The 27820-nt window shown below is 34.9% G+C and overlaps 1 protein-coding gene and 1 non-coding gene across 6 annotated transcripts in view; both read left to right on the forward strand.

Annotated features, from left to right (window-relative positions):
• The window catches only part of COP1 (COP1 E3 ubiquitin ligase), a 270583-nt gene that overhangs the window by 137465 nt on the left and 105298 nt on the right, over positions 1-27820 (forward strand). For all 5 annotated transcript variants that reach the window (XM_061185681.1, XM_061185683.1, XM_061185682.1 and 2 more), the window contains 3 exons: positions 12362-12505; positions 14866-14974; positions 15362-15443. In XM_061185681.1, the coding sequence (XP_061041664.1) occupies positions 12362-12505; positions 14866-14974; positions 15362-15443 (335 nt within the window). The remainder of the gene's footprint in view (positions 1-12361; positions 12506-14865; positions 14975-15361; positions 15444-27820) is intronic.
• LOC133089311 (small nucleolar SNORD12/SNORD106) lies at positions 27059-27141 on the forward strand. The gene has a single exon (XR_009700684.1). It is a non-coding gene; the product is annotated as a small nucleolar SNORD12/SNORD106 (small nucleolar RNA).

A 27820-nucleotide genomic window follows, 5' to 3' on the forward strand; every position in this document is an offset into this window, starting at 1 on the left:
TAATTTTTATGAATTCCAGGTCATCAGTTTTTTAAAATGATTTAAGCTCTTTCCTTCAGAAATGTTCACCTGTCCCAAATTGTGAAGATTTTTCTCCTTTTTTTCTTCTATAATTTTAATAGTTTTAGCTTTCACATTTAAGTCCATAATCCATTTCAAGTTAATTTTTTTAAATTAATTAATCTATTTATTTATTTTTGGCTTGTTGGGTCTTTGTTGCCGTGCACGGGCTTTCTCTAGTTGCAGCAGCGGGGGCTACTCTTCGTTGTGGTGCGTGGGCTTCTCTTGTTGCGGAGCACGAGCTCTAGGCGCATGGGCTTCAATAGTTGTGGCATGCGGTATCAGTAGTTGTGGCTCACGGGCTCTAGAGCGCAGGCTCAGTAGTTGTGGTGCACAGGCTTAGTTGCTCCACGGCATGTGGGATCTTCCTGGATCAGGGCTTGAACCCATGTTCCCTGCATTGGCAGGCAGATTCTTAACCACTGCACCACCAGGGAAGTCCCCAAGTTAATTTTTATTAGATTGTGAAGTAAGGGTTGGAGTTCAGTTTTTCCCCCAATATGGATATCCACTTGTTCCAAGCATTATTTGTTTAAAAGATGAATTTCCCATTGGCTTCTGTGTTTAAAATCAATTGAGCCAGATATGTATGAATGTACTTCTTGACTCTCTGTTCTATTGTATTGACCTATATGTCTGCTCTTAGACTGGTACCACACTCTGTTGATTATTGTAGTTTTATAATAAGCCTTTAAATCAGGTAATGCAAATCCTACAACTTTGATACTCTTTTTCATAGTTGTGTTTGCTATTCTAAATTCTTTGCATTTCTGTAAATATTTTAGAACAAGAGCTCTCCCCCCTGCTCTCTCTCTCTCTCTCTCTCTCTCTCTCTTTTTTTCTGCTGTGATGGTTTGAAAGGATTAATCTAGTAAGAGTCAAATTTTCTCTATTACATTTTTCTTCAGTGGTTTTGCCTACTTGTTTCTATAAGAAATATGAGATGAGTTTCTGATTTTATTAAAGTCTGTCTGGCTAACTGATATTTTGGGGACACACTTTTATATATTCATTATGAAATTTTTTCTAGATTGTACATTTTCACTTCAGATTAGCCCTCTGTAGCATTAAATAGTTTCTTTTTATCGTAGTTATATGTTTTGTGATGAAGCATCACAGCAGTGACATTAATGATTTAATATTGTAACCTCATTGGTTGCTTGTAAATGCTACCCAAGGATACAGAACTGAAAAGTTAGATGTATCTTCTACTTCAATTTCAAAAGTAAAGAATTGGAACTTTTACTTGCATATCGTTCCCTCCACTTTACTAAATATAGACACATTCCAAAAAGGACAAAATGTCATAGTAGCTTTGGGGACAAAAGATATTTTGTTTTTTAACTATTGTGTTTTTCTCTAGTAGATGTTTTTATAAAATCTTTCTGTTAATCTTTGCTTCATAAGTTATTTTCAGTTTTCCAAAGTTCTCTAATAAACACCATCTGTCATAGGATATTGTTATACTGTGCACAGAAAGGTGTTTTAGGACAGATGAAGAGTCTACAACTAAGTTAATTTAAGTGAGTATAAATTATAACTTGCTGTAGACTTAGATGAGAAAAATTTGATAATCAGTATATTGATCTTAAAGTGCCTCAAGTTGCATCTTTAATTTTAAATGCTTTAGTAGAAAGACATTTTATCACAGTGTAAACACTTGGCATTCACAAAAGTGTTCCAGAATATATGTCAGATAGTGTACATATTTGTTTTAGCTATTCAGTGATAGCCAGAGGGGACAGAAAAATTAAAAATTTTAAAATAGTTGTTTTAAAGCAAGATCTTGTGGCTTTATATGGGATTAAAACTAAAACCAGCAGCTAATGAAAATAATCATACAAATATATACGTAGACTTTAAATGTGGCTTCACTTTAGTGCCTACAGAATAAATTCAAGTGTATCCATTCATTCAAGACAGGGGTCAATAAATTAAGACCTGCAAGCCAATTCTGACTCACTGTCTAATTTTGTACAGCAACAAGCTAAGAATAGTTTATATATTTTTAACATGTTGAGAAAATATAAAGAATAATTTTTTGTGACGTGAAAATTATATGAAATTCAAGTTTCAACATCCATGAATAAAGTTTTATTTGAACATTGACGCTCTTCTGAAATAAAATTAATAGATATTGCAACCTATACACACATTAAGAAAATTATAGTGTCCTAACTGTAATATAAGGGAGAAATAAGAGGAAAATAATTTAAAATCTAATGTATATTTTAATACATAAATTTCTTGATATGACTGCATTAGACAGTATAATGGAGTCGTCAGATACTTGAACCTACTTATAATAAATAAGTTTGGAACGGTCAGTGAATATTAGAAATGCATGGCTAGTTTGTCTTTATATGTATAATGGGATTCATGTCTATGCTCAGATAATTATTTATAGGTTTTTCACTTACACAAGAATGAGTGGTAAAAATATCTTTGAATGTATATATTCTAAGATAATCAATGTAATCAATAGGACGGGAAGAGGGAAGGCAAAAATAATTTTGTCCTCTGTTCAGATTAGAGACTTAATAGATACATTGAATCCTTTATTTCTTTCTATAGTAATTCATAAAGTCATAAAAATAGCCACTAGACAGAAATACTACAGTTCCCATTTATGAGAATAGCACACAGAAAGCAGAAAGAAATCAAATGGTCAAAGATATTTTTTAATTAAAAATGCAGTTGGGGACTTCCCTGGTGGTCCAGTGGGTAAGACTGCACGCTCCCAGTGCGAGGAGCCCGGGTTCAATCCCTGGTCAGGGAACTAGATTCCGCATGCATGCTGCAACTAAGAGTTCGCATCCTGCAACTAAGAAGTCCTCATGCTGCAACAAAGATCCTGCATGCAGCAACTAAGACCCAACGCAGCATGCATAAATAAATAAACAAATAATCACAAAAGAGAAATAAAAGCAAACATGTCCTTGATAAAAAATGTAAATAGGCTAAACCTCCCATCAAAAGGAAAATACTTTCACATTAGATCATAATATGAAGCATAAATCTGTACTATATATAAGAGTTCCTAAAACTTGGAGCTGTGAATGTTGAAAAGTAAGGTTTAATTCAGGCTAGAAATCATTAAATCTCATTTTCTCTCCACAGCTCCCCATACCCCCCGCCCGCCCCAGCACTTCATAATGATCAAGATTCAGTCCATGATGAAGTTTAAGTAGTTGTAAATATCATTATGCATTGGAAAATTTCTTTGTTAACTGTAAGACAAAATAGAAACACTAGTTGTATGAGACTTTAAATCAGATCAGATCTTAGTTCATGACAGGCCAGACATTGAGTGGACTAAAAATAAAACTATAGAAGCCCTAAATAACATAACAAGTTAGAAGACTTATACAAACATGTATAAAGAATATGACTTCTTTTAAAATGTCCATGGGACATTAAAAAATGTACAGAGTGATATATCAAATGTCAAATTACAGAAAATAAAAATAACAGAGACAGCATTCTCTGATCACAATACAGTAAGATGAGACATTTATAACTCAATAAGAAAACAGAAAAAAACCCACCACATAGAAATTTAAAAGCTATTTTGGCAACTCTAGAGTCAAAGTGGAAATGAAGCCACTTTGGTGAAGCTTTTATATATTTGAACCTATGGGATGCAGCTAAAAGTGCTCAGAATAAAACTTCTTGTTTTACGTTCTTAACTAATGAAGAAGAAAGCATGAAAATAAATTAAATATTTAATTGAAGATGTTAGAGAAAGAACAAAATAAACCTAAGTAAACTAGAAGGAAACTAATAAGGTAAATGTGAAAAAATGAATGAATTATAAAAAAAAAAATGATTTTCAATCAACAAGCTTTTTAAAAGAAATAAAAGATGCATGTTAGCCTAATCAAGTAAAAACTAGGAGAAACTTCAAGTACATGAAATAAGAATTGAAACTAAGGAAATAACTACAGGTACACTGAAAGAAAAAGTAATAAGGAACTACTTTGCTGAAATCTATTGCAAATAATCTTGGGTTCTTAAATGACAGAGATTATTTTGTAGGCAATGTAGATAATCTGAACTGGCTGTAGAAGGGACAAAACTCCACACAGGCTAATTACAATGGGAAAATTAGGGAAAGTTGTCAAATAGAAAATAATAAACCTAACTGGCAATGTAGGAGATCTAAAAGAAGAAAAATTTTTAAATACTGCTGAGGAAGCAAAATTTGAACAAAGGAAAGATACAGGATATGCCTAAATGGAAAGGCTAAGCATCACAAAAATACTGTTTTCCTTAATTAGTGTATGAACTTAACATGATTGCCATGAAAATATCATATAGGATATATTTTTTTTGTTTTTTGGAAATAAGTTGGTGTTAAAAATATAGTTACAAGATGCTTGGGAAAATTCTGAAGAAAACAGTTAATAAAAGGACACTAGTTCCTACAAGATGCTATAGCATATTATGATGAATCAGTAATTAAAACTGTGTGGTACGAGTCCATGAACAGAGAACGTCTACAGTTATTCTTATAGGAACTTAGTTTATATGATATAAACTGCATTTCTAATAAATGGGGAAAAGAGATTATTCAGTAAATGGGGTTACTAGGTAGTGATGTGGGAAAATATAAATTTACATCTCTTCTCACAGTTTAAAATAAATTCCAGATGGAATGAATATTTAAATGAAAAAAAAGAAAAAGAAACTGGCAAAGTATTAGAAGAAAATACAGGATATAAGTTTTTTAAATCCTATGGAAAAAAATAAAGCAGAGGGAGATAATTCAGCGAAACAGGGGGTAGAGTGTAGAAAGCTGCAGTTTGAAACAGATAAGACCACTTCAGGGTCAGAGACTATCAGATGCATTGGCCCGGAGGTGGGATTAGGTTCGGAATTTCCTAGGTTTACCATAAGGCCAGTGTAACTGGAACAAGGGAGAGGGGGAGGCAAATCACATACACCGTTTTATAATTACTTTGCCTTTTTCTTGAGACCAGGTAGAAAGCCATTAAATGATTTTGAACCAAAGGAATGTTGATTGGACCTGTTTGAAAATAGACTGTAAGGGTCAAGTATGGAAGCAGGGGTACCAAGAAGGAGCCTATTATGATAATACAGACATGGGATAATAGTAGCTTGGATGAGAGTGGTGGCAGTGAGAAGTGGTTAGATTCTGTATGTATTTTGAAGGTTGGGCTGAAAGATTTGATGTTAAAGTTAATTAAAAGAGGGATGGGATTAGTTAATAAGATGAAGAAGATTTTGATGGGGAATTCAAAAACTCATTTTAGGACAGATTAAGACGCCTGTTACATTAAAATTGGAGCTGTCAAGTAGGCATGAACCACTAGTGCAGAGAGAGGTCTTGTATGTGAGATAAACATTTGATAGTCATTAGTGTATATATTTAAAGCCTCAAGATTAGATGTGATTCCCCAAAGAAGTCCATGGAGATTAAAAGGAGGTGAGGGACAAGGACTGAGCTCTGGGATGCTTGAGTGTGAAAGTGGAGACAGGAGGAGGAATGAACAATGCATACTGTGATGGAGCTGCCAGTGAGGTGGGAGAAAAGTCAACTCTGTTGAGGAGGACGGAGTGATCATCTAAGTCAGGTGTTGCTGATATTCAAGTAAGATAAGAACTCAGACTTGACTATTAGATTTAGCAAACTGAAGGTCATTGTTGACCTTGATACAGCATTTTCAGTGGTGGAGGTGAAAACTTCATTCCAGTGGGTTAAAGGGAAAGGGAGGAGAGGAATTGGAATTGGTGAGTATGGACAACTCTTTTGGTAAATTTCTGCAATCAGAAAGGAAAGGAATAGGATGGTAGCTAAACAGAATTAGGGTTGCAAGAGATGTTTTGTTTGTGTTTCACTTAAAGGAAGAAAACATATTGAAAGGCTTATGGGAAAGATCCAGGAGAATGGAAGAAATGAATGATACAGGAGAGAGGTGGAGAATTGAGGAAGCAATCCTAGAGTAGGCAAGCAAAGCTGGGATCTAGTGTACAAGTAGACGTGTTGGTCAGATCTAGGAGCATGGATCCTTCACTCAGCGACCAGAGGATGTGATGGTGGTAGTCTTTGGAAATTACCTTCTCATTCTTTTTTTTGTTTCTTTTTGATAAACTAGAGGGCGAAATAATCTGTTGAGAGTGATTAAGAGGAAAGATATATGGGAAATTTGAGAAGAATGAAGAAAGTATGTACCTTTCTTTTAAGCAAATGGGAAAGTATATGGGACAAGGGAAATTTACCATAAACCTAGGCAGTGTTAGGGCTCCACCTGAGGATGGTGATCATGCATTTAAAATGTGATGGGAGAACATGTTTTTTTTCTCTAGCCATGTTCAACTGTGCCAGTTCAAGCGTAGAGTGAGTAGAGAGCTAGATTTAACTAGGGTTAGAGTTTTGCCAAAGAAGTTAGGTATAAGAAATAAGAGAATTAAAAATGGTAAAGGAGTACAGAGTTATATGTGAGGGAGTCCTAATTATTGGCTACATAACTTGTGGTGGATAAAGAAAAAGTGAATGTGGAAGGCATGGAGGAACAGTGGTGATAAAATCAGTGAATTTTTAGATCCCCATGGGCTTAAAGGCCTGAAGGATTGTTGGAGCCAGCGAGTTAGCTGGAACAAATGGAAGTGGTTGTCAGAAAGCAGTGTGTCATAAATTGAAATTACGGAGGGAATGAAGTTATTGGTAATCAAAAAGTCTAGGGTATGATCATGGTTGTGAGATGGAAGTGAGCAGAATAAAAGATCTTTGGAGAAGGGAAAGTCAAGAAACTGATAGACTAGAGTATTAGAATAATCATCTATAAGAACTCATGGATTGGTAGAAGGAGTAACAAGGATCAAATTGCATGATATAAGTTACAGGAGATTTTGAGCCTGGCAGGTTTTAGGGAGGAGGGAGAATGGCTGGAAGAAGCTGTGCATAGCAAGGAGGACACTGACTTTATCTCCAAGTCTATTTGGACATGGAATGTGAGAGGGCTTTAGGGGAATCGGCATTTTCAGGGAGGAGCTGGGTTTCAGTTAGATTTAGAAAATAAATGGAACATTCAGAGACGAAATTGAAATTATTAGTGGTGTTAATCTGGATGGAGAAAGGTTTAGCTTTATTTAACTATATTAAAAAGCATGTGATTTTTAACCTAGCACTTCATAATCCAGGTATATTTAAGGATATTCTTGCATATGTGAAAAATGACATGCATGGAAGGGTATTTATTTTATTGCAGCATTGTTTAACAGTGAAAGACTAGATAGTAAATGTTCCTTGCTAGACTGGTTAAATAAATTATGATATACCCATATGTTGGAACATCTGTACAACCACTGGGGAAAAATGAGGTAGCCCTAATATGTACTGATGTGACATGATTGTCAAGATACTATTAGGGGTGGGGGGAAGAGGGTGATGTGCAAATCAGTATGTACAATATCATCCAATGTGTTTAATTAAAAAAAAGAATATGAATACACATATGCTTATTCATGCATAGGGTAACTCTAGCAGGATGCACAAACTGTAACTATTAATTGTCTCTAGGGAGGCCAGTCGGGTGCTTATTTGGCAAGATTGTGAGGGAGACTTGTTTTTCTCTGTATGCTTTTTGAACCATTGCCTATACATATATGTATTTTTAAAAATAAAATAAGTTTTAAGAAAAGATTCAAGCCAGGTTGTGAAGGATCTTCGGTAATGGAGTTTGGATTTTTCATGGTAGTAAATGAAGATAATTATGTGAATAGAGCTGTGTTTTAGGAAATGTTACCTAATATCAGTCCTTCAAATGGATTAGAAAAGATAAAAGTCAGGACTGGCAGACTTGTAAGGAGGCTATTCCAATAGTCCAGGTTTGTGTTAATGCATCTTTCTGCAAATGTCTCAAATGTGTTTTGGTTTAACGTCCTGGTTTTCCGTCAGCTAGGTCAGTGTTTGGCACATAGCAGGCACGCTGGTTATTTGATGGATGAGAATATTCAAGCATCATCCATTTTCTTCCAGTGGGCCTTCGTAATCATTGACTCTTGAATTCCTCTGGCATGTTTTGTTCTTATCATTTGGCATTTGCTTATTTTAATAATAATAATAATAAATTTTTCCCACTAATTATAAACCCTGTGAGGCTACTTTGCTCTTTTTTTCTCCCTCCATTTAAATTGTTGCACAGGATGAATTATGATATGTCATTACTATCATATATAAAATGTAGTAGGTACCATTATTTTATGTTATTATTACTGTTTATCTTGCCTTTGTGTGTGTTCCTTGAAGACTAGCCCTTTTGTTCTCATTAAAATGGGAGTTTTGCATAGTGATTGAGAGCATAGACTCTGAAACTAGATGACTTGACTTAGAATTATCCAGTGAACTTTGAGCGAATTACTTAACGTTAGTATACCTCAGTTTCCTTATCTATACAGTAGAGATTAGAAGATTAAATATATTTTATGTAAAGTGCTTAAAACAATTCTTGACACATAGTGTTAATTATGTTATGGAAGTTTTCGCCGTTACTGTTGATTTGGAAGAAAGTCAGTTGAATAACCTCAGTTCTTATGTACTTTACCTGTGTTTGTGTTCTTTAAAGTTCTGCTCTTTTCATTAAAAAGGCCATTTCTGAACCTCTCTTTGTTTCCTTGAAATTATAGCAGCCCCTGTCTCTTGGAGCACACTAACATGGTAATTAATTGGACCTTTAACAACTTTGTTCACTTTACATTTTCTTTTTTTTTTATTTATTTTTTATTTCATTCTATTTTTTAAATTTATTTTTGGCTGCATTGGGTCTTAGTTGCGGCACGCGGGCTCTTCCTTGTGGCGCTCGGCTTGTCTCTAGTTGTGGCATGTGGGCTTCTTTCTAGTTGGGGCACGCAGGCTCCAGAGTGTGCAGACTCAGTAGTTGCAGCGTGCGGGCTCCAGTGCACATGGACTCTGTAGCTGTGGCACACAGGCTTAGTTGCCCCGCGGCATGTGGGATCTTAGTTCCCCGACCAGGGATCGAACCTGTGTCCCCTGTATTGGAAGGCGGATTCTTAATCACTGGACCGCCAGGGAAGTCCCCACTTTACATTTTCTTTTGATAAATTGGATTCTAGTGTTCAGGGATATTAATTCACCTTGTTCGCTAATACATGTTTTATAATTACAAAGAAATATGACAGTGAGAATACTGACAAAATTCCCTTCTTGAGGTATTGACGTCTTTACATTGCTTTATGCTTTATGTACTAGATGTATGCATTAATCAGGTGTCCTGTGTGGCCTGTTGCCTTGATGCTTAATCACGTGACTGATGGCCCTTTTGACAAAGAATACAGCCAGTTTCCCACAGCTGAATTACATTTTACAACTGCTTAAATAAATCACTTTTTAAAAACAGTTGAAACAATCCAAGTGTGAAAGACAAATGCAGTTTATTTTCATGTTTAATTAAGTCCCCATTCATATAATTTTTCAAAATGTTTATTTTTTAAATTTAAAAAGTTCTATGAAACTGAATTTATTATTGCAATTAACTTTCATAAACCACTTGTTTTATTACTGGTGATAGTGGATAGCAGAAATGAATTTTGTATAACAAGACTTCTTACAGTTCTTTTTTGAATTTCATTGCACAAGCAAGTATGTTTTAATTTGTTTACCTTTTATTTCGTTTTTATTTCAGCCTAACTAATCATTGTTTATTATTTTTGTTTGTTTTATCAGATTTCATAAATTAAAACAGTTGAAATACTGTATTGTGAAATAAAAACCCATCTATTTTGGATTAGCTCTCTGCACCTGAAAACTACATTATTCTTTTGAGTTATTCCATGATCCGTTTCTAGAGTCTAACTTTGTTTTCTTTGGGAACAAATATGATTAAATCTGTGTGAGGTTGGGAACAAATGATTCATGTTTGGAAGTACTTAAATTCTGAGTCTTAATTACGTGGAAGTACTTGCATTTTTTTTTTTTAAAGGAAGCTGTTTGTCTTCTTTTTCCTTTTAACCAGAATTTACTAGAAATAATACTATTCTTTATACTTTTTGATCAATATTTCTATTAAAATCTTGTTTTTAAACTACAGAGAACCTCAATATCATAGAATATTAAAAAAGGATACTCTCTAGGTCCTTGTAATACTAACATATTAAGAAGAAAACATAACCAGAATGTAAGAAAATAATAGCAGTAAAGTCAAAACAAAAAGTTAATTTTTTAGTATGAGAGTTAATAATGATCTGATATAGCTAAAAAGTAACCTTTGTTGAAAAAAGAGAGCTGTGTTGAATAACGGGGTAGCAAAGGAAGAAATAATAGACTCAATTACTTATTTAATACCGTCAAATCCATTTGTTTGACAGCATTTTAATTTATATGCCAGTTTTCTTCCTGCAGTATCTTTTGACTTTTATTTTAATAAATTAGTGTTTAAACTTTTTTTGTATTAAAAACAAATAATTTGGAAGTGGCATGTTGACATTTACTGGTACAACATTTGGAATGTTTTTGACTTATTAGCCATGCATGTTTGTAGGAGGAGGAAAAGTATTTAGAGATAACATAACTGGTATTCCCTTGAAGTCTCAGCCATAACAAGATTTCCTAAGTTAAGGATAGGATTTCAGTTCTGATAACTCTGTCCTTTGACAGACACAGTAATATTTCTCCTTCTGTGGCGTGAGGCTGTGAGTATAAATTGAGTTGGGATAGATGAATAGTTGCCATCGATACAGTTATGTTGGATTAGAGTCCGCAGGGCAGATGACGTTAGCTGAGACAGCAGTTCAGCTGAAATTGTTGTACAGATAAATCTATTGCATTGCTACATAGTCATACTGTATTGGAGGGAGCATTTGCTGAATTGTGCAATAGTCAATGACATTTAATCAAATTCCTTTAAAAAATTTATAAAATTAAGGAAGGATTTAAAGCTATAATGAAAACTGAGCATTTAAAAGTGTATTTTTATGGGAAGTATTCTTAATGTGTCCTTATTTTCCTTATTCATTATCAGCTTAGCAAAGATTCTTACTATATTATTAACTAACCATATATTTTTTGGTAAAAGTATATCACAGTTAATCTATGCAGAAAAGTATGTCATGTAGGTATTTGTATGCATTTAGTAAATGCTTGAAATATGCAGAGTACTAGCATATCATTTTAGCCACTTACAAGATGCTTTGGGCAAGTTACCTCAACTCTAGTCCTCAGTTGTCTCATATGTAAAATGTGGTTAAATTAATACCTATCTCATAGGGTTATGATGAGAATTAAATGAGTTAGTATGTGCAGTGGTTATAGTTAGTGAGTGGTCAATGAATGTTTATTATTATTATATAATTAGTTGAAGATCAATAAGAATTCTTATGTATTCTCTAATTTTATGAATAAGCTTCTAGAAAGATACTTAACTCATTGAGAAATAATGTATGTGATGATTCATTTTACTCTTAATTCCATTAGGTCACTTAGTATTCTTGCTGATTATGTAACAACTTTTTTAGGACTCCAAGTTGAGGTCTATAAAGGTGAATAAAGCCTTGTGCTCTGCTTTGAAGTAGCTTATTTTGAAACTTGTATTAAAAAGTCAGAGAGGGGTGAATTTCGTAAGTAACTTGAATTGGAGAGATTTTTAGTTTTTCCCTTGTTTGTTTGTGGTTCATAAATCAGAGAGATCATATTTGATTGGGAGATTAGAAATGGATTGGGGGAAACATAATGATTATTCAAAGTTTCCATTCTTATGTGTATTTTATCCTTTTGTCATCACCTCTTCCTTAATTGCTTCAGTAATTCAGCTTGTGTACTCATTTATTTATTAAAATAACTTTAAAAATTGTGAAATCCTATCATCCCCATTGTATGGTAGGAAGGGAAATAGCTAGAATTTATGAAAAGATTTATTGGCAATTCTCTTTTGACGTATTTTTAATATACCAAACTATTGAATCTTCCCTCACTACTTTTACAGTATAACTTATTAGCCTTGACAGTTGGGTATGTTGTAATATGGTTACTAAAGCCAAGTTGAAAAACATGTCAAGTTACTAGGAACACAAGAACCATCTATGGTTCAGAATTGTGTAACTGTGCACAGTTCTCCACCACTTGTAATTTTATATGCCTTGATAATGACTTAATCTGGACATAAGGCCTAGTACAATTTGAGGTTATTTCAAGTAGATCTATTATCCTTGTAGACAGAATCACTTTAGAAATAGAAAAAAAACAAATTCTGAAATGTTGTCACTGTAAACATCACAAGGGGAGGTAAATAGTCTTACTGACCCACATATGTACTTTTTCCCTTAGTATTGAATTTGACCGGGATTGTGACTACTTTGCAATTGCTGGGGTTACAAAGAAGATTAAAGTCTATGAATATGGCACAGTCATTCAGGATGCGGTGGATATTCATTACCCTGAAAATGAAATGACCTGCAATTCCAAAATCAGGTATTTACATTATTTCCTTGGCATAATGCAGTGTGTATATAACAGTTAGTATCTATAATTAGTATGAGTTTGTTATGGTACCTTTTCATGAGACTCCTTACTTATTCATGGTGAACACTTTAATTGTATACAGAGGATACGTCAGAATATCTTTTTTATCGACATGGGTTGCTTTTTCCCTGTGGGGGTTAGTAGTTAGTGTTTTTCTGTTTGCCAAATGAAAATCCTCTTTCTTTCACTTAATCAAATAAAGGTCTTTATTGTAGATGGCCTTTCATGGGGTATTGCATGAAGGATTACTGTAGCCCAAAGAATAGTGTCTCAGAGTCAAGAATTTTTCCTCTAGCATGCGTATATCTAAACATTATAATTGTTTACAGTTTTAAGAATTCTTTTCAGAAGAACATTTTGCTTCTTTTCATGAGGGCATAGTATTTAAGTTTCATGTATTAGGGATTAGAGTTCATAATGAGTGCTTTTTAAATCTGGAGTACCGTTAAGGCTGCAGAAACTGGACCCTACTTCTGATCTCCACCCCCGCCCCACGCCCCACCCCCAAATCTTGGAGGAATCCTAGAATCTGTATTTTTAAAACAAGCTTCCCTGTTTTCATAGGCACTGGCTTAAAAGGGAGTGATGTAAGGAAATCACTTAATAATAAATTTATTTAGAACTTAGAACATTTTCCAGTCATCCTTGTACCTTTTTTATCTGGATGAATGACACATATAGTCTGTGTGTATATGTGCTCCTTTTAATAATGTTAATAATATAGCAAGTATTGTAGTCTTTATTTGTTATAGCTTTCTTTTTTGTTTTCTAATTCATTCATAAAAATGGTAGGCTGGTAGTGCTCATTCATCAGTGGTGCTCATCATTGAGAATCTGTTATAGTTATTAGTTTATATACTTTATTCCTAAGTGAAAAGAATACAACGTGAGTAAGACATAACTTTATTGAATTCCTATGTGGCAGGCATTGTCCTAAGTGCTTTGTCTTAAGCTGACCGTTGTTGCCCCATTTTATACACAAGGAAGCTGAAGCACAAAAAGTTTCATTAACTTGCTTAAGATTGCACAGCTATTCTCTGGAGGAGCCAGGATTCAAACAGAAGTCGTTTGGTTCCAGAATCTGTGCTCCTAACCATTTCATGCTACTCATTTATAAAATAGAGGCTCTAATAGTAATACCTATTTCATAGGATTGTACTTTAAGTAAATCCACATAATGCACTCAGCACAATACTTGGCCCACATCAAGTAAATGTTACTATAATGAAAATATGGATTAGAGGGTTTACCTTTTCTGTCTTGACATATGTAAAAATTATGGCAGTACTGTATGCACCTTGGAATAAAGAGAAAGAAACAGTTCAAGGCTGGAAACTATGGGCTTGGGGCTGAAAGGATCAATATGTAAGCTTGCCTAAAACCAATTTGGAGCACACCAATTGTGAAAGTGAACTAAATTACCCAAAGCCGCAGCTAGTAAGTTGCAGATCTGGAATTTAAGCTCAGGTCTATCTAAATCCAAGGCTCTTAACTGTTCCATATAATTTCTCCCAGAAATTCTAATAAGTATATTTAAAGTTGCAAATGAACTCTTCCAACCCCTAAAATTTAGCATGAATGCAACTAGTAGAGAGCAAAAAAGCTTTGTGTTCAAATGCTTGGAAATCACCTAGGTTGATTGCTTTGCTTTCTAGGTGACTTTTTTCTTTAATATACATTAGCTTTACTGTATGCATGATGTGCATATGTGTCTAACCAAAAGAGTGTATTTTGAGATGTCACATTCTCAGTTTTGAAACATTTGAGAATAGCTGAAACCATAAATGTTAAAAGTTTAATTCTAACTGTTAAATGCATTTAATTGAAATTTCAGTTGTACACTTATATTAGTTAAGATTTGGGTGTGAATACAGATATCCAATTCAAACCAGTTTATTGGTTTATATGATTGGGCACAACTGGATCCAGGGGCCTAAACAGTCTGATTAGATCTCTGTCATTCTGCCGTGGCATGTTCGTGCCCTCTTGGCCTCTATTATCTTCACTTACAGACATGCTTTTCTCACGTATCAAGGATGGCCAGTAGTAACTTTAGGCTCATCATATCCATCTTCCAGCTCGTGACAAGTGTGAAAAGTGGTTACAGGTCATAACTTAGTTTCAATGGAAAAATCTGGGAATTATTTGATACCTTTCTTCCCAGATGTATTGTGGGCAGAATAATGATTGTGAACTCATGTAAACCATTTTGAAAGGGTTCTAATCTTTCTGAACACATCAAAATTCTTTGTACCCATTGTTATTTATTTTTATGTAAAATGAAGCTTAACTGTATTCCTTTCTTTCAGCTGTATCAGTTGGAGTAGTTACCATAAGAACCTGTTAGCCAGCAGTGATTATGAAGGCACCGTCATCCTATGGGATGGATTCACAGGACAGAGGTCAAAGGTCTATCAGGTAAATAAGGATACTAGTTACTTGTTTTAAGAATCACATTTTCAGTTTTTAATAATTGTAGAGCTTCATGTGTTTTATAGTTACAAATTTAAAGTCATTATTTAGCATTTCCTATACTATGTAATTCCGAAGAGATGCTTCTCTGAAGCATCTCTTCAGACTTTTTGCATTTGTAGAATGTATCAATGAATTTCCAAAAGCAGTAATTTTGTAAATGTGTATATAAAAAGTTTAGGAGCTACTTTGCATCTCATTTGTTTTCATAGCCAGTTCTTTTCCCTCCCACCATAGTGACAAATTGGTATCAAGTTTGTTTGTTTGTTTTGCTTTATTTATTTTAAGATCTATATTCTGTTTGAGACTACTTTGTCTTCCTTCTCCATCCAGGAGCATGAGAAGAGGTGTTGGAGTGTTGACTTTAATTTGATGGATCCTAAACTCTTGGCTTCGGGTTCTGATGATGCAAAAGGTACTATTTGAGTCCCCTCCCCCAACTTAATTCCTTTTACTGACAGAGATGCAGATATTTATTGAAACTCATAACAATCCTTTGTGATTACTGATTATTCTAAAAATAATCTACTAAGCACAAAAATCTATATTTCTTGGAGTGAAAGAAAAATGAATATGCTGCATCTTCATTATGATAATGTTTTCTGGGTTCATGCCACACTGTGACATTTTTATAACCAGTTCCTTTATATATACCATGAAATGAACTTTAGACATCTCTGTATTTTGAATTATATTAAATTCTGAGTACATACCAAAATCTTTTAATGAAGTTTATCATGTTTCAAGGCAAAAATTCTACATCTCTTTCTGCCAATTTTTTTTTAAATAAATTTATTTATTTATTTATTTTTTTATTTTTGGCTGTGTTGGGTCTTCATTGCTGTGTGCGGGCTTTCTCTAGTTGTGGTGAGCGGGGGCTACTCATCGTTGCAGTGCACGGACTTCTCATTGTCATGGCTTCTCTTGTTGCGGAGCACGGGCTCTAGGCGCGTGGGCTTCAGTAGTTGTGGCACGTGGGCTCAGTAGTTGTGGCTTGCGGGCTCTAGAGCGCAGGCTCAGTAGTTGTGGCGCATGGGCTTAGTTGCTTCACGGCATGTGGGATCTTCCCGGACCAGGGCTCGAACCTGTGTCCCCTGCATTGGCAGGCGGATTCTTAACCACTGCTCCACCAGGGAAGCCCTCTTTCTGCCAATTTAATTGACCTCTCTCTTCTATTTTTTTTGGTATATCCATCTTTACTATTCATTATTTTCTGTTAACCTTACTGTCTTGTTTTGGCCTGGTTCTTCTCATCATTAGATTTATAAAGCCCTGTTAACAAGTTTCTTTTATCTTAGAGTTAGTAGCCTTAATTTCTTTGCCCTTTCCTTCTTTTCAACATGTAACTTGCAGACTAGTGGATAGGCAAGGGTGGCTCTACCATTGAAAACTTTATTTCACAATGATAGAGCTGTCCTATTCTGTAAAAGGGAAATGACATGACTGGCTTGACCCCCAAAAAGTTTTAGATCAAAAAGTAGCAAGTTGTTTACCCACAGTATATATAGATTGTAATACTTTGCTTCGCAATTGCTTTAAGAAATTATCTTCGAATTTCTGAATTATTTAGAGCATTGTGCTACAATTGACATTTTTATGTTGGAATACAAAGTTTCATTAATTAAACTTCTTTTTTTTTTTAAATAATGGACTGGGGTAGCCTTTATTGAGAATACTTGTGTACTTCCTCAGGAAAATAGAAGTAATTTAAGTAGGAAGAGATTTTTTTTTAATTACTTACTGATTTTATTTTTTTTAATTTATTTATTTTTGGCTGCATTGGGTCTTCGTTGTGGCGAGCGGGAGCTACTCTTCATTGCGGTGCATGTGCTTCTCATTGCAGTGGCTTCTCTTGTTGCGGAGCACGGGCTCTAGGTGCATGGGCTTCAGTAGTTGTGGCACGTGGTCTCAGTAGTTGCGGCACACGGGCTTAGTTGCTCCGCGGCATGTGGGATCTTCCCAGAGCAGGGATTGAACCCGTGTCCCCTGCATTGGCAGGCAGATTCTTAACCACTGTGCCACCAGGAAAGTCCCTTGATTTTAAATTGTATTAAGATACACATAAAATAAACCATTTTAACCATTTTAAAGTATACTGCTCAGTGGCATTAAGTACCTTCACATTGTTTTGCATCCTTCACCACTGTCAATCCATAGAACTTTTTTCATACTGCAAACCTGAAACTCTGTTTCAGAAACTGTTTCTGTTTTACTGAAACAGTAACTCCCCATTCCCCCTTCACCAGCCCCTGGCAATCACCTTTCTAATTTCTGTTTCTTGTGACTGGTTTATTTCACTTAGCATAATGTCTTCTAGGTTCATCCATGTTGTAGCATGTGTTAGAATTTCGTTCTTTTATAAGACCGAAAAATAATCTATTGTATGAATATACCACATTTTGTTTCATTCATTGATGGATAGACACTCGGTTGCTTCCCCTTTTTGGCTATTGTGAATAATGCTGCTATGAACATGAATGGCAAAATATCTCTTCATATCCCTGCTTTAAGTTCTTCTGGGTATATACTCAGAAATGGAATTGCTGGATCATATGATACATACTTAATTTTTTTAGGAACTGCCATTCTGTGTCCCACAATGGCTGCACCATTTTATATTCCCACCAATAGTACCCAACTATTTCCATTTCTCCACATCCTTGCCAATACCTGTTCTTTTATTTTTCCTTTTTTTTTTTTAATAATGATTTTAATGGGTATGAAGTGGTATCTTACTGTGGTTTTGCTTTGCTTGCATTTCCCCAGTGATAGTGATGTTGAACATTTTTTCATGTGCTATTAGCCATTTGTATATCTTCTGAGAAGAAAGGTTTATTCAAGTCCTATGCCAATTTTTTAATTGGGTTTTGTTGTTATTGAGTTTTAGGAGTTCTCTATGTATTCTGAATATTAATCCCTTATCATGATTATCAAATATCCATTAAATATGATTTATTGATAGTGTGCTTTGATGCACACAATTTTTTCGTATTGATGAATTCCAAATTGCCTGTTTTTTTCGTTTGTTGCCTGTGCCTTTCGTGTCATATTCAAGAAGTCATTGCCAAATCCAATGTAATAAAGTTTTTGGCCTATGTTTCCGTCTAACAGTTTTATAGTTTTAGCTCTTACATTTGTGGCTTTGATCCATTTTGAGTTCACTTTTGTATATGGTGTAAAGTAAGGGTCTGACTTCATTTTTTACATGTGAATATCCAGTTTTCCCAGAACCACTTGTTGAAAAGATTGTCCTTTCTCCATTGAAAGGTCTTAGCACCCTAGTTAAAAATCATTTTATCATATCTGTGAGGGCTTATTTTTGGACTCTATTCTTTTCCATTTGTCTATATATTTGTCATTATGCCACTACCATACTGTTTTGATTACTGTAGCTTTGTTTTGAAATCAGGAAGTGAGTCTTCCATTATTTTTTCTTCTTTTTCAGATTGTTTTGGCTATTTTAGGTCTATTAAGATTCCACATAAATTTTAGGATGGATTTCATTCTATTTCTGCAAAAAAACTTCATTGAGATTTTGTTACAGATTGCATTGAGGCTTATGGATTTAATTGATCTTTTCAAACCAGCTTTTGGTTTCATTGGTTTTCTCTATTGACTTCCTGATTTTAATTTATTGACTTTTGCTCTAATTTTTATTACTTCCCTTTTGCTTACTTTAGATTTAATTTGCTCTTCTATTTCTAGTTTCCTAAATTGGAAGCTCGGATTATTGATTTTGCATCTTTTTTCTTTGCTTAATATGTGCATTCAGTGCTATAAATTTTCCTCTGAGTGCTGCATCCCACAGATTTTGATAAGTTATATCTTCATTCTCATTTAGTTCAAAATATTCTTAAATTTCACTTGAGGTTTTTTATTTGACTTATGTATTACTTAGAAGCATGTTGTTTGATCTCCAAGTATAATTCCATTGTGGTCTAAGAAATACATTGTATGATTTCCATTCTTTTAAATTTGTTAAGGTGTGTTTTATGGCCCAGAATGGATGAATGTTGCATGTGACTTTGAGAAGAATGTGTATCCTACTGTTGTTGGATAAAGTAGTATGTAGATATCAATTATATTCAGTTGATTTATGGTGTTGTTGAGTTCAACTGTGTCCTTACTGATTTTCTGCTTGCTGGATCTGTCCATTTCTGATAGAAGGGTGTGACATTTTTTAGATTCTACATGGATCTATGTATTTCTTCTTTTACTATACCACATTGTCTTGATTTGTAGCTTAAGTCTTGAAATCATTTAGTGTGAATCCTTCATCTTTGTTCTTGAAAACGATTTTAGCTCTTTACTTTCTCTGCTTTCCCATAAACAGTTTAGAATCAAGTTGCCAGTACCTACAGAAAATCCTGCTGGGATTTTGATTGAGATAGTATTGAATCTATAGATGAATATGGGATGAGTTGATATCTTAATGTATTGAGACTTCCATTCCATGAACATGGTTTATCTCTTCATATTTAGTCCTTTCTAGATTTCTCTTATCGTAGTTTTATTGTTTTATAGGGTTTTTTTCAATTAATTAATTATTTATTTATTTATTTATTTTTGGCTGTGTTGGGTCTTCGTTTCTGTGCAAGGGCTTTCCCTAGTTGCGGCAAGCGGGGGCCACTCTTCATCGCGGTGTGCGGGCCTCTCACTATCGCAGCCTCTCTTGTTGCGGAGCACAAGCTCCAGATGCGCAGGCTCAGTAGTTGTGGCTCACGGGCCTAGTTGCTCCACGGCATGTGGGATCGTCCCGGACCAGGTGTCGAACCCGTGTCCCCTGCATTGGCAGGCAGACCCCCAACCACTGCGCCACCAGGGAAGCCCTGTTTTATAGTTTTTGAATGCAGATCTTGCACATTATTACAACTAAATAGTTTAATATTTGGTGCTATTGAAAATGGTTTTTAAAATATTAATATCCATTCATTTTTTACTAGTTTATAGAAAAACGATTGATTTTTTAAATATAAATTACATTTCAACAACCTTGCTAAAGCACTCTTTACTTTTTTTTTTTTATAAGTATTTTAATTAATTAATTAATTAATTTTATTTTTGGCTGTGTTGGGTCTTCGTTTCTGTGCGAGGGCTTTCTCTAGTTGTGGCAAGTGGGGGCCACTCTTCATCGCGGTGCGCGGGCCTCTCACTATCGTGGCTTCTCCCGTTGCAGAGCACAGGCTCCAGACGCGCACGCTCAGTAGTTGTGGCTCACGGGCCTAGTTGCTCCGCGGCATGTGGGATCTTCCCAGACCAGGGCACGAACCCGTGTCCCCTGCATTGGCAGGCAGATTCTCAACCACTGCGCCACCAGGGAAGCCCGACTTTTAAGAGATTATGTGTGGAGATTCCTTGGGCCAATCATGTTGGCAAACAGAAACATTAATACCTTTTCATTTTCAACATGTGTGCCTTTCATTTTTTTTTTTCTTGCTTTATTGTACTTGCAGAAACTTCCAGAACAAGAGTGGTGACAGCAAATATCCTTGCCTTGTTCCTGATCTTATGGGGAAAGCTTATAGTCTTTCATCATTAATATGATGTTAGATTTAGGTTTTGCATGAGGCATTTTTTTTTTGTCAAGTTAAGGAAGTTCTATTCTAGTTTGCTGAGAATTTTTTATCATGAATGGATGTTGAATTTTGTCATGCTTTTTCTGTATCTATTGAGATGATTCTATTGTTTTTCAATATCATGAACTATAATGATCTGGGTTTTTTTTAATTAATTAATTTTATTTTATTTATTTTGGCTGTGTTGGGTCTTTGTTGCTGTGCACGGGCTTTCTCTAGTTGCGGCAAGGGAGGGCTACTCTTCGTTGCGGTGCGCAGGCTTTTCATTGCAGTGGCTTCTCTTGTTGCGGAGCACGGGCTCTAGGCACGCGGGCTTCAGTAGCTGTGGCTCATGGGCTCAGTAATTATGGCTCGCAGGCTCTAGAGCGCAGGCTCAGTAGTTGTGGCACACGGGCTTAGTTGCTCCTCTGCATGTGGGATCTTCCCGGACCAGAGCTCAAATCCGTGTCCCCTGTGTTGGCAGGCAGATTCTTAACCACTGCACCACCAGAGAAGCCCTGTAATGATCTGTTTTCAAATCTTGAGGTAGCCTTACATTTCCAGAAAAAACCTCATCTTGGTCATGATGTATTATCTGTCTTTTCTGTATTGTTAGATTTGATTTGCTAGTTTTTTGGTGGGGATTTTTACATCTATGTTTATGAGGGTTATTTTTCTATTCTTGTAATATCTTTTTGTATCAGGATAATGCTGGCCTCCTAAAATGATTTTCCTTTTCTGTGTGTGTACCCCTGGGTGGGGTGGGTGGAGGGAAGTGATTATTTAGAATTGTTACTGTTTAATTCTTAAATGTTTGGTAGAATTTGTCATTAAAGCTTTCTGTCCTGGAGTTTTCTTTGTTTGAAGGTTTTAACTAAGAACTTAATTTCTTTAGTAGATTTAGGACTGTTCAATTAATCTATTTCTTTTTGAGTGAGCTTTGGTAGTTTGTATCTTTCAGGAACTGGTATTTTGTGTCCTTTCTTTTTTTTATTATTTATGTACTTAGATCAGTGTGATGTTAGGTTTATCAATCTTATTGATCTCTTCAAATATCTAACTGATTTAATTGGTTTTTCTGTTTTTCTGTTTTCAGTTTCATTGATGTTTGTCCATTAATTTTTTCTTCTTGCTTTGGGTTTAATTTCTTCTTTTTCTCGGTTGTTACAGTTGAAGTTTATGTCATTGATTTGAGCATTTATCTTTTCTAATATAAATATTTTTTGTTATACATTTCCCTTTAAGCACTACTTTAACTGATCCCACAGGTTTTCATATAATGTGTTTTTCATTCAATTTAAGATTACATCTGTGACTTCCCCAGTGGTCCAGTGGTTAAGACTCCCAGCTTCCACTGCAGAGGGCACAGGTTTGATCCTTGGTCAGAGAACCACATGCCGCGCGGCACAGCCAAAAAATAAATAAATAAAAAATATAAAAATAAATAAAATTACATCTAATATCTCTTGTGATTGTCTTGCTTGGCTAAGAATTATTTTAAAATATTTTAACATTTTCCATCTTTTTAAAAAAATGTCAGAGCTCTTACTGATACCGATTTATAGCTTAATTCTTTTATAATTAGAGAACATATTTTTATATAATTTTAATCCTTTTAAATTTGTTATGATTTGTTTTGTGGTCCAGAATACAATCTACCTTGGTACATATTCCAAGTGCATTGAAAAAATCTATACTCTGCTGTTTGATGGAGTGTTCTATAAGTGTCAGATCAATCTTGTTGATAATATTTTTTTGATTTTCTATATCCCCCCTTTTTTGGTCTCCTTGTTTTATTAATTATGAAACAGGAGTGTTTTATTTCTCCTTTCAGTTATCTTGGGGAAGAGGGTGTTTTGCCTCATTTTGTGGGGAAGCTGTATTGTTAGGGTCAGGAACATTTAGACATGTTATATTTTCTTGGTGAACTGACCCTTCTATTAGTATTTAATGTCACTCTTCATCCCTATTGATATTCTTTCTTCTGAAACTGCTTTGTTAGATATTCATCAAACCAGTAATTTCATTCTTTTTTCCTTTGGGATTCCAACTGCATGAATGTTAAACCTTTTTATTTTGTCTTATAGGTCCCTGAGACTCTGTCCTTTTCTTGTCAATATTTTTTCCTTTCTTCAGATTGAGTAATTTCTCTTCTGTCTTCTCATTCACTAACTTTTATGTGTCCATCTCCCTTTTGCTATGAATTTACCTCAGTGAATCTTTTATGTAAATTACTGTAATTGTTTTAAAATTTTCTATTTTGTTCTTTTTCATGGTTTCTATATCTCTTCTGAGTACGTCTATCTTTCCATTAATTTTAAATGTGTTTATTACTTTTACCCCATGGAACATAGTTACAATAGTTGCTTTAAAATCTGTTTTATAGCATTGCTCTGTTGATTGCATCTTCCTTTGAAAATTCTTCACATTTTCCTGGATTTTTGTATGTTGAGTTATTTTGAGGTTATATGTTAAGTATTTTGAATATTGTACAACTCTGGGTACTGTTTAGATTTTCTGGAGAGTGCTTTGTTTTGTTTTTTTTAAATCGGGCAACCAGTTGGTTTAGATTTTGACTGTAAGTTCTATCTTGCCTATGTGAGTGGTTGTTTTACTGTCAGGTCAGTTTTCAAAGCCTTTGCTGTGCTCCATTGGTTTGTCTGATGCATATGCCAGTCAGAGGTTAATCTGGAAATTAGTAGGTCTTTTCAAACGTAGTTCAATGCTCATGACCTTTGCCATTCTACTTTGTGTCCATCTTGCACATAGAACTCAGAAGTAACTACAAGATTTATGCTGTTCATACACAGAAGTATGGGATCTCCTTTTCCAGTGCTTTCTTTTTGAAGTTTCTCCTGCACACTCTTCATCCCCCAGAGTCTTTTTTACTGAGGGTTTCTCAAGAAAGTAGGGTTTTCTGTACAGATGAGTGACTCCTTTTTATGGCCATGGAGATGGAGTTTCTCTTGGTGCATTAGCTTCCCATACTGATGCAGCTCTGTGACTAAAGCCCTCCCTTGGGGAAAAGTTGAAAGAGTAAAAGGATGAAACAAAAGAAAAACAATGAAAATTACTCCCAAACCTCTGGCTTGCAAGAACCCCTTTTATTAGTCTTATGGCCAGATACACAGGGATTTTCCTTAGTTTTTGCTGATTGAGGTACTGACTTTGCCTCTCTATGGGAGAATAGAGGGAGGAACAAAACGGTGTTCTCACCTCCATGTTGGCCACTTCTTAAGTCTTGAATTTCCTCCCCCGAATGACTGGTTTTCCTTATTATTCACATTCCTCAGAGAGTCACTTTCTGTTTTCTTGATAATTGTCCAGAGTAAACTCACAGTGAGAGAGACTGACAGATTACTCTGTCTTGGTTGGTACTAAAATTCCCAAATGCATTTAAGCCTCTCTCAAAAGTGTTACAGGCATACCTCGTTTTATTGCACCTTGCTGATACTATGTTTTTTACAAATTGAGGGCTTATTGTAACCCTGTATAGAGCAAGTCTATTGGCACCATTTTTCCAACAGCTTTTGCTCATTTCATGTCTCTCTGTCACATTTTGGTAATTCTCACAAAATTTCAAACTTTTTCAGTATTTTTATATGTGTTATGGTGATCTGTTATCAGTGATCTTTGGTGTTTCTATTGTAATTGTTTTGGAGTGCCACACACTGCACCTATATAAGATGGCAAACTTAATCGATAAACGTAGTGTGTGTTCTTATTGCTCCACCCCTGTCCGTTCCTCTGTCTCTCTCCTTCTCTTCAGGCCTCCCTATTCTCTGAGACATAACAATGTTGAAATTAGGCCAGTTAATGACCCTCCGTTGGTCTCTAATTGTTCAGTTGAACAGAAGAGTTGCACATCTCATTTTATTATTTATTTATTTTTTATAAATCGAAGTATAGTTGATTTACAATGTTTGTGTTAATTTCTGCTGTGCAGCAAAGTGATTCAGTTATACATATATATACATTTTTTTTATATTCTTTTCCATTATGGTTTAACTATACTGAATATAGTTCTCTGTGCTATACAGTAGGACCTTGTGATTTATCCATCCTATATATAATAGCTTACATATGCTAACCCCAACCTCCAACTCCATCCCTCTCCCATTCTCCTCCCCCTTGGCAACCACCAATCTGTTCTCTAAGTCTATGAGTCTGTTTCTGTTTCATAGGTAAATTCATTTGTGTCATACTTTAGATTCCACATATAAGTGATGTCATATGGTATTTGTCTTTCTCTTTCTCACCTCGCTTAGTATGATGATCTCTAGGTCCATCCATGTTGCTGCAAATGGCATTATTTCATTCTTTTTTATGGCTGAGTAGTATTCCATTGTATATATATGTACCACATTTTCTTTATCCATTCCTCTGTTGATGGACATTTAGATTTTATCCATGTCTTGACTATTGTGAATACTGCTGCTTTGAACATAGGGGTGTATGTATCTTTTTGAATTATAGTTTCGTCCAGATATATGCCCAGGAGTGGGATTGCTGGATCATATGGCAACTCTATTTTTAGTTTTTTGAGGAACCTCCATACTGTTTTCCATAGTGTCTACACCAACTTACATTTCCACCAACAGTGTAGGAGGGTTCCCTTTTCTCCACACCCTCTCCAGCATTTGTTATTTGTAGACTTTTTGATGATGGCCATTCTGAGCACTGTGAGGTGGTACCTCATTGTTGTTTTGATTTGCATTTCTCTAATAATTAGTTATGATGTTGAGCATCTTTTCATGTGGCACATCTAACTTTAAATCAAAAGCTAGAAATGATTAAGGTTAGTGAAGAAGGCATGTTGAGAGTCAAGATAGGCTGAAAGCTAGGCCTCTTGCACCAAACACTTAGCCAAGTTGTGAATGCTAAGGAAAAGTTCTTAAAGGAAATTAAAAGTGTTATTCCAGTGAACACATGGATGATAAGAAAGTGGAATAGCCTTATTACTGATATGAAGAAAGTTTTAGTGGTCTGGATAGAAGATCAAATATTCCCTTAAGCCAAAGCCTAATCCAGAGCAAGGCCCTAACTCTCTTCAATTCTGTGAAGGCTGAGAGAGGTGAGGAAGTTGCAGAAGAAAAGTTTGAAGCTAGCAGAGGTTGGCTCATGTGGTTTAAGAAAAGAAACTGTCTTTACAACATAAAAGTGCACAGTGAAGCTGCAAGTGCTGATTAGAAGCTGTTGCAAATTATCCAGAAGATCTAGCTAAGATAATGAAGGTGACTCCACTAAGCAACATATTTTCAATGTAGATGAAACAGTATTATATTGAAAGAAGATGCCATCTAGGATTTCCATAACTAGAGAAGAGAAGTCAGTGCCTGATTTCAAAGCTTTAAAGGACTGGCCGACTCTTGTTGGGGCTAAAGCAGCTGGTAACTTGAAATTGAAGCCAGTGCTCATTTGCCATTTTGAAAATTGTAGGGCCCTTAAGAATTATGCTAAATCCACTCCGCCTGTGCTCCTTAAATGGAACAACAAAGCCTGCATGACTGCACATCTGATTACAACATGGTTTGCTGAATATTTTAAGCCCACTGTTGAGACCTCCTACTCAGAAAAAAAGATTCCTTTCAAAATAGTACTGCTCATTGACAATGCTCCTGGTCATCCAAGACCTCTGATGGAGAGAGACAATGAGATTAATGTTTTTTTCATGCCTGCTAATACAACATCCATTCTATAGCCTATAGATCAGGGAGTAATTTCAACTTCCAAATCTTATTATTTAAGAAATACATTTTGTAAGGCTGTATCTGCCATAGATAGTGATTCCTCTGATGAATCTGGGCAAAGTCAATTGAAAACAGAGAAATTGTTCATGAAAGGAAGAGTTAATAGATGGGACAGACTTCACTGCTGTCTTACTTTAAGAAGTTGCTGCAGCCACCCCAAGCCTTCAGCAACCACCATTCTGATCAGTCAGCAGCCATCAACTTAGAGGCAAAACAGTCTACCAGTAAAAAGACTCAGATGATGGTTGCCATTTTTTAGCAATAAAATATTTTTTAATTAAGGTGTGTAAAATTTTTTTTTTAGATATAATGCTACTGCACATTTAATAGACTGCAGTATAATGTAAACATGGATTTTACATGTATTGGGAAAACAAAAATTTTGTGACTCCCTTTATTACGGTACTTGCTTTATTGTGGTGGCCTGGAACAAAACCCTCAATACAGGAATGCCTGTATTTACTGTTTCTTAAATATATTTATCACTCCTTGACTGTTTGGTGATTTTACTTATAAAATATAGCCTTTATAATAATTTTATAGTAAGAATATTTTAAATTAGTTTTAATGTATTTTACACAAAAATATTTAACATTTTTTATATTTGTTGTTTAATCAGTTTTTAACTATTATTAACAATGGAAGTTATTTTTTCATTGCATAATTGAATACTCAGTCCTTACAAATAATATTTTTCTGATCTGTATATTTTAAAAATAGTTTAATTCCTCATAAATGATGACTGAACTATTTTCCCCGACAGATCAACCATGTTGATCTAACTTCTCTAAGCCAGTTATAAGATAAAGAGTTTAAAAAATAAATAAATAAAAACAGTTTACCTCCGATTATATGTGCACATATTTGCATGTTAAAGAACTGTCAATACCTAGCAAGGTAATCAGAAAAGAGTTTCATGAGCCATTTTATAAGTTCTTTTGGGAAAATGTATTTTCCTTTTAAAATACATAACCTAAGAGTCATTTCCAATAAATAATCTTGCTTTTGAAATAGAATAAGCACATTCTTTAAAGGTTTTTTCCCCTCCACATACGAGTTTGAAGAATTTAGGCTTTAGGACACCCTAAATTTAGCCTGATTTATTCCAGATTTTCATAGTTGTATATGTTAATGTAAATGTAATATAAAAGTGCTGAATTTGAAATCTTGGTAAATTTTAAAAATTAATTTTACTTAACTCATACTGAATGAAATGCTTCTACTTCTTATCATCAGAGGACTAAAAAATGAACTGCAACATAATAAATAAACAGCATTATGATAACAGTTATCATTCCCATAAGTTATAACTCTACTAAGTATAATATCTCCTGGATCCAAATGAAATTAAAAGGCTTGTGTTGGCCAGCATCCCAGATGGACCCCAGTGATCTTTGGCTTCTATTATTCCCATACTTGTTTAGTTCCCCTGCTTCCCCATTGCTCCAGTCTGCATGATACCAGAATACTGTAGAAGTGAAGGTATG

This window comes from Eubalaena glacialis, chromosome 3 (assembly GCF_028564815.1).
Source record: "Eubalaena glacialis isolate mEubGla1 chromosome 3, mEubGla1.1.hap2.+ XY, whole genome shotgun sequence".
Lineage (NCBI taxonomy): Eukaryota > Metazoa > Chordata > Mammalia > Artiodactyla > Balaenidae > Eubalaena > Eubalaena glacialis.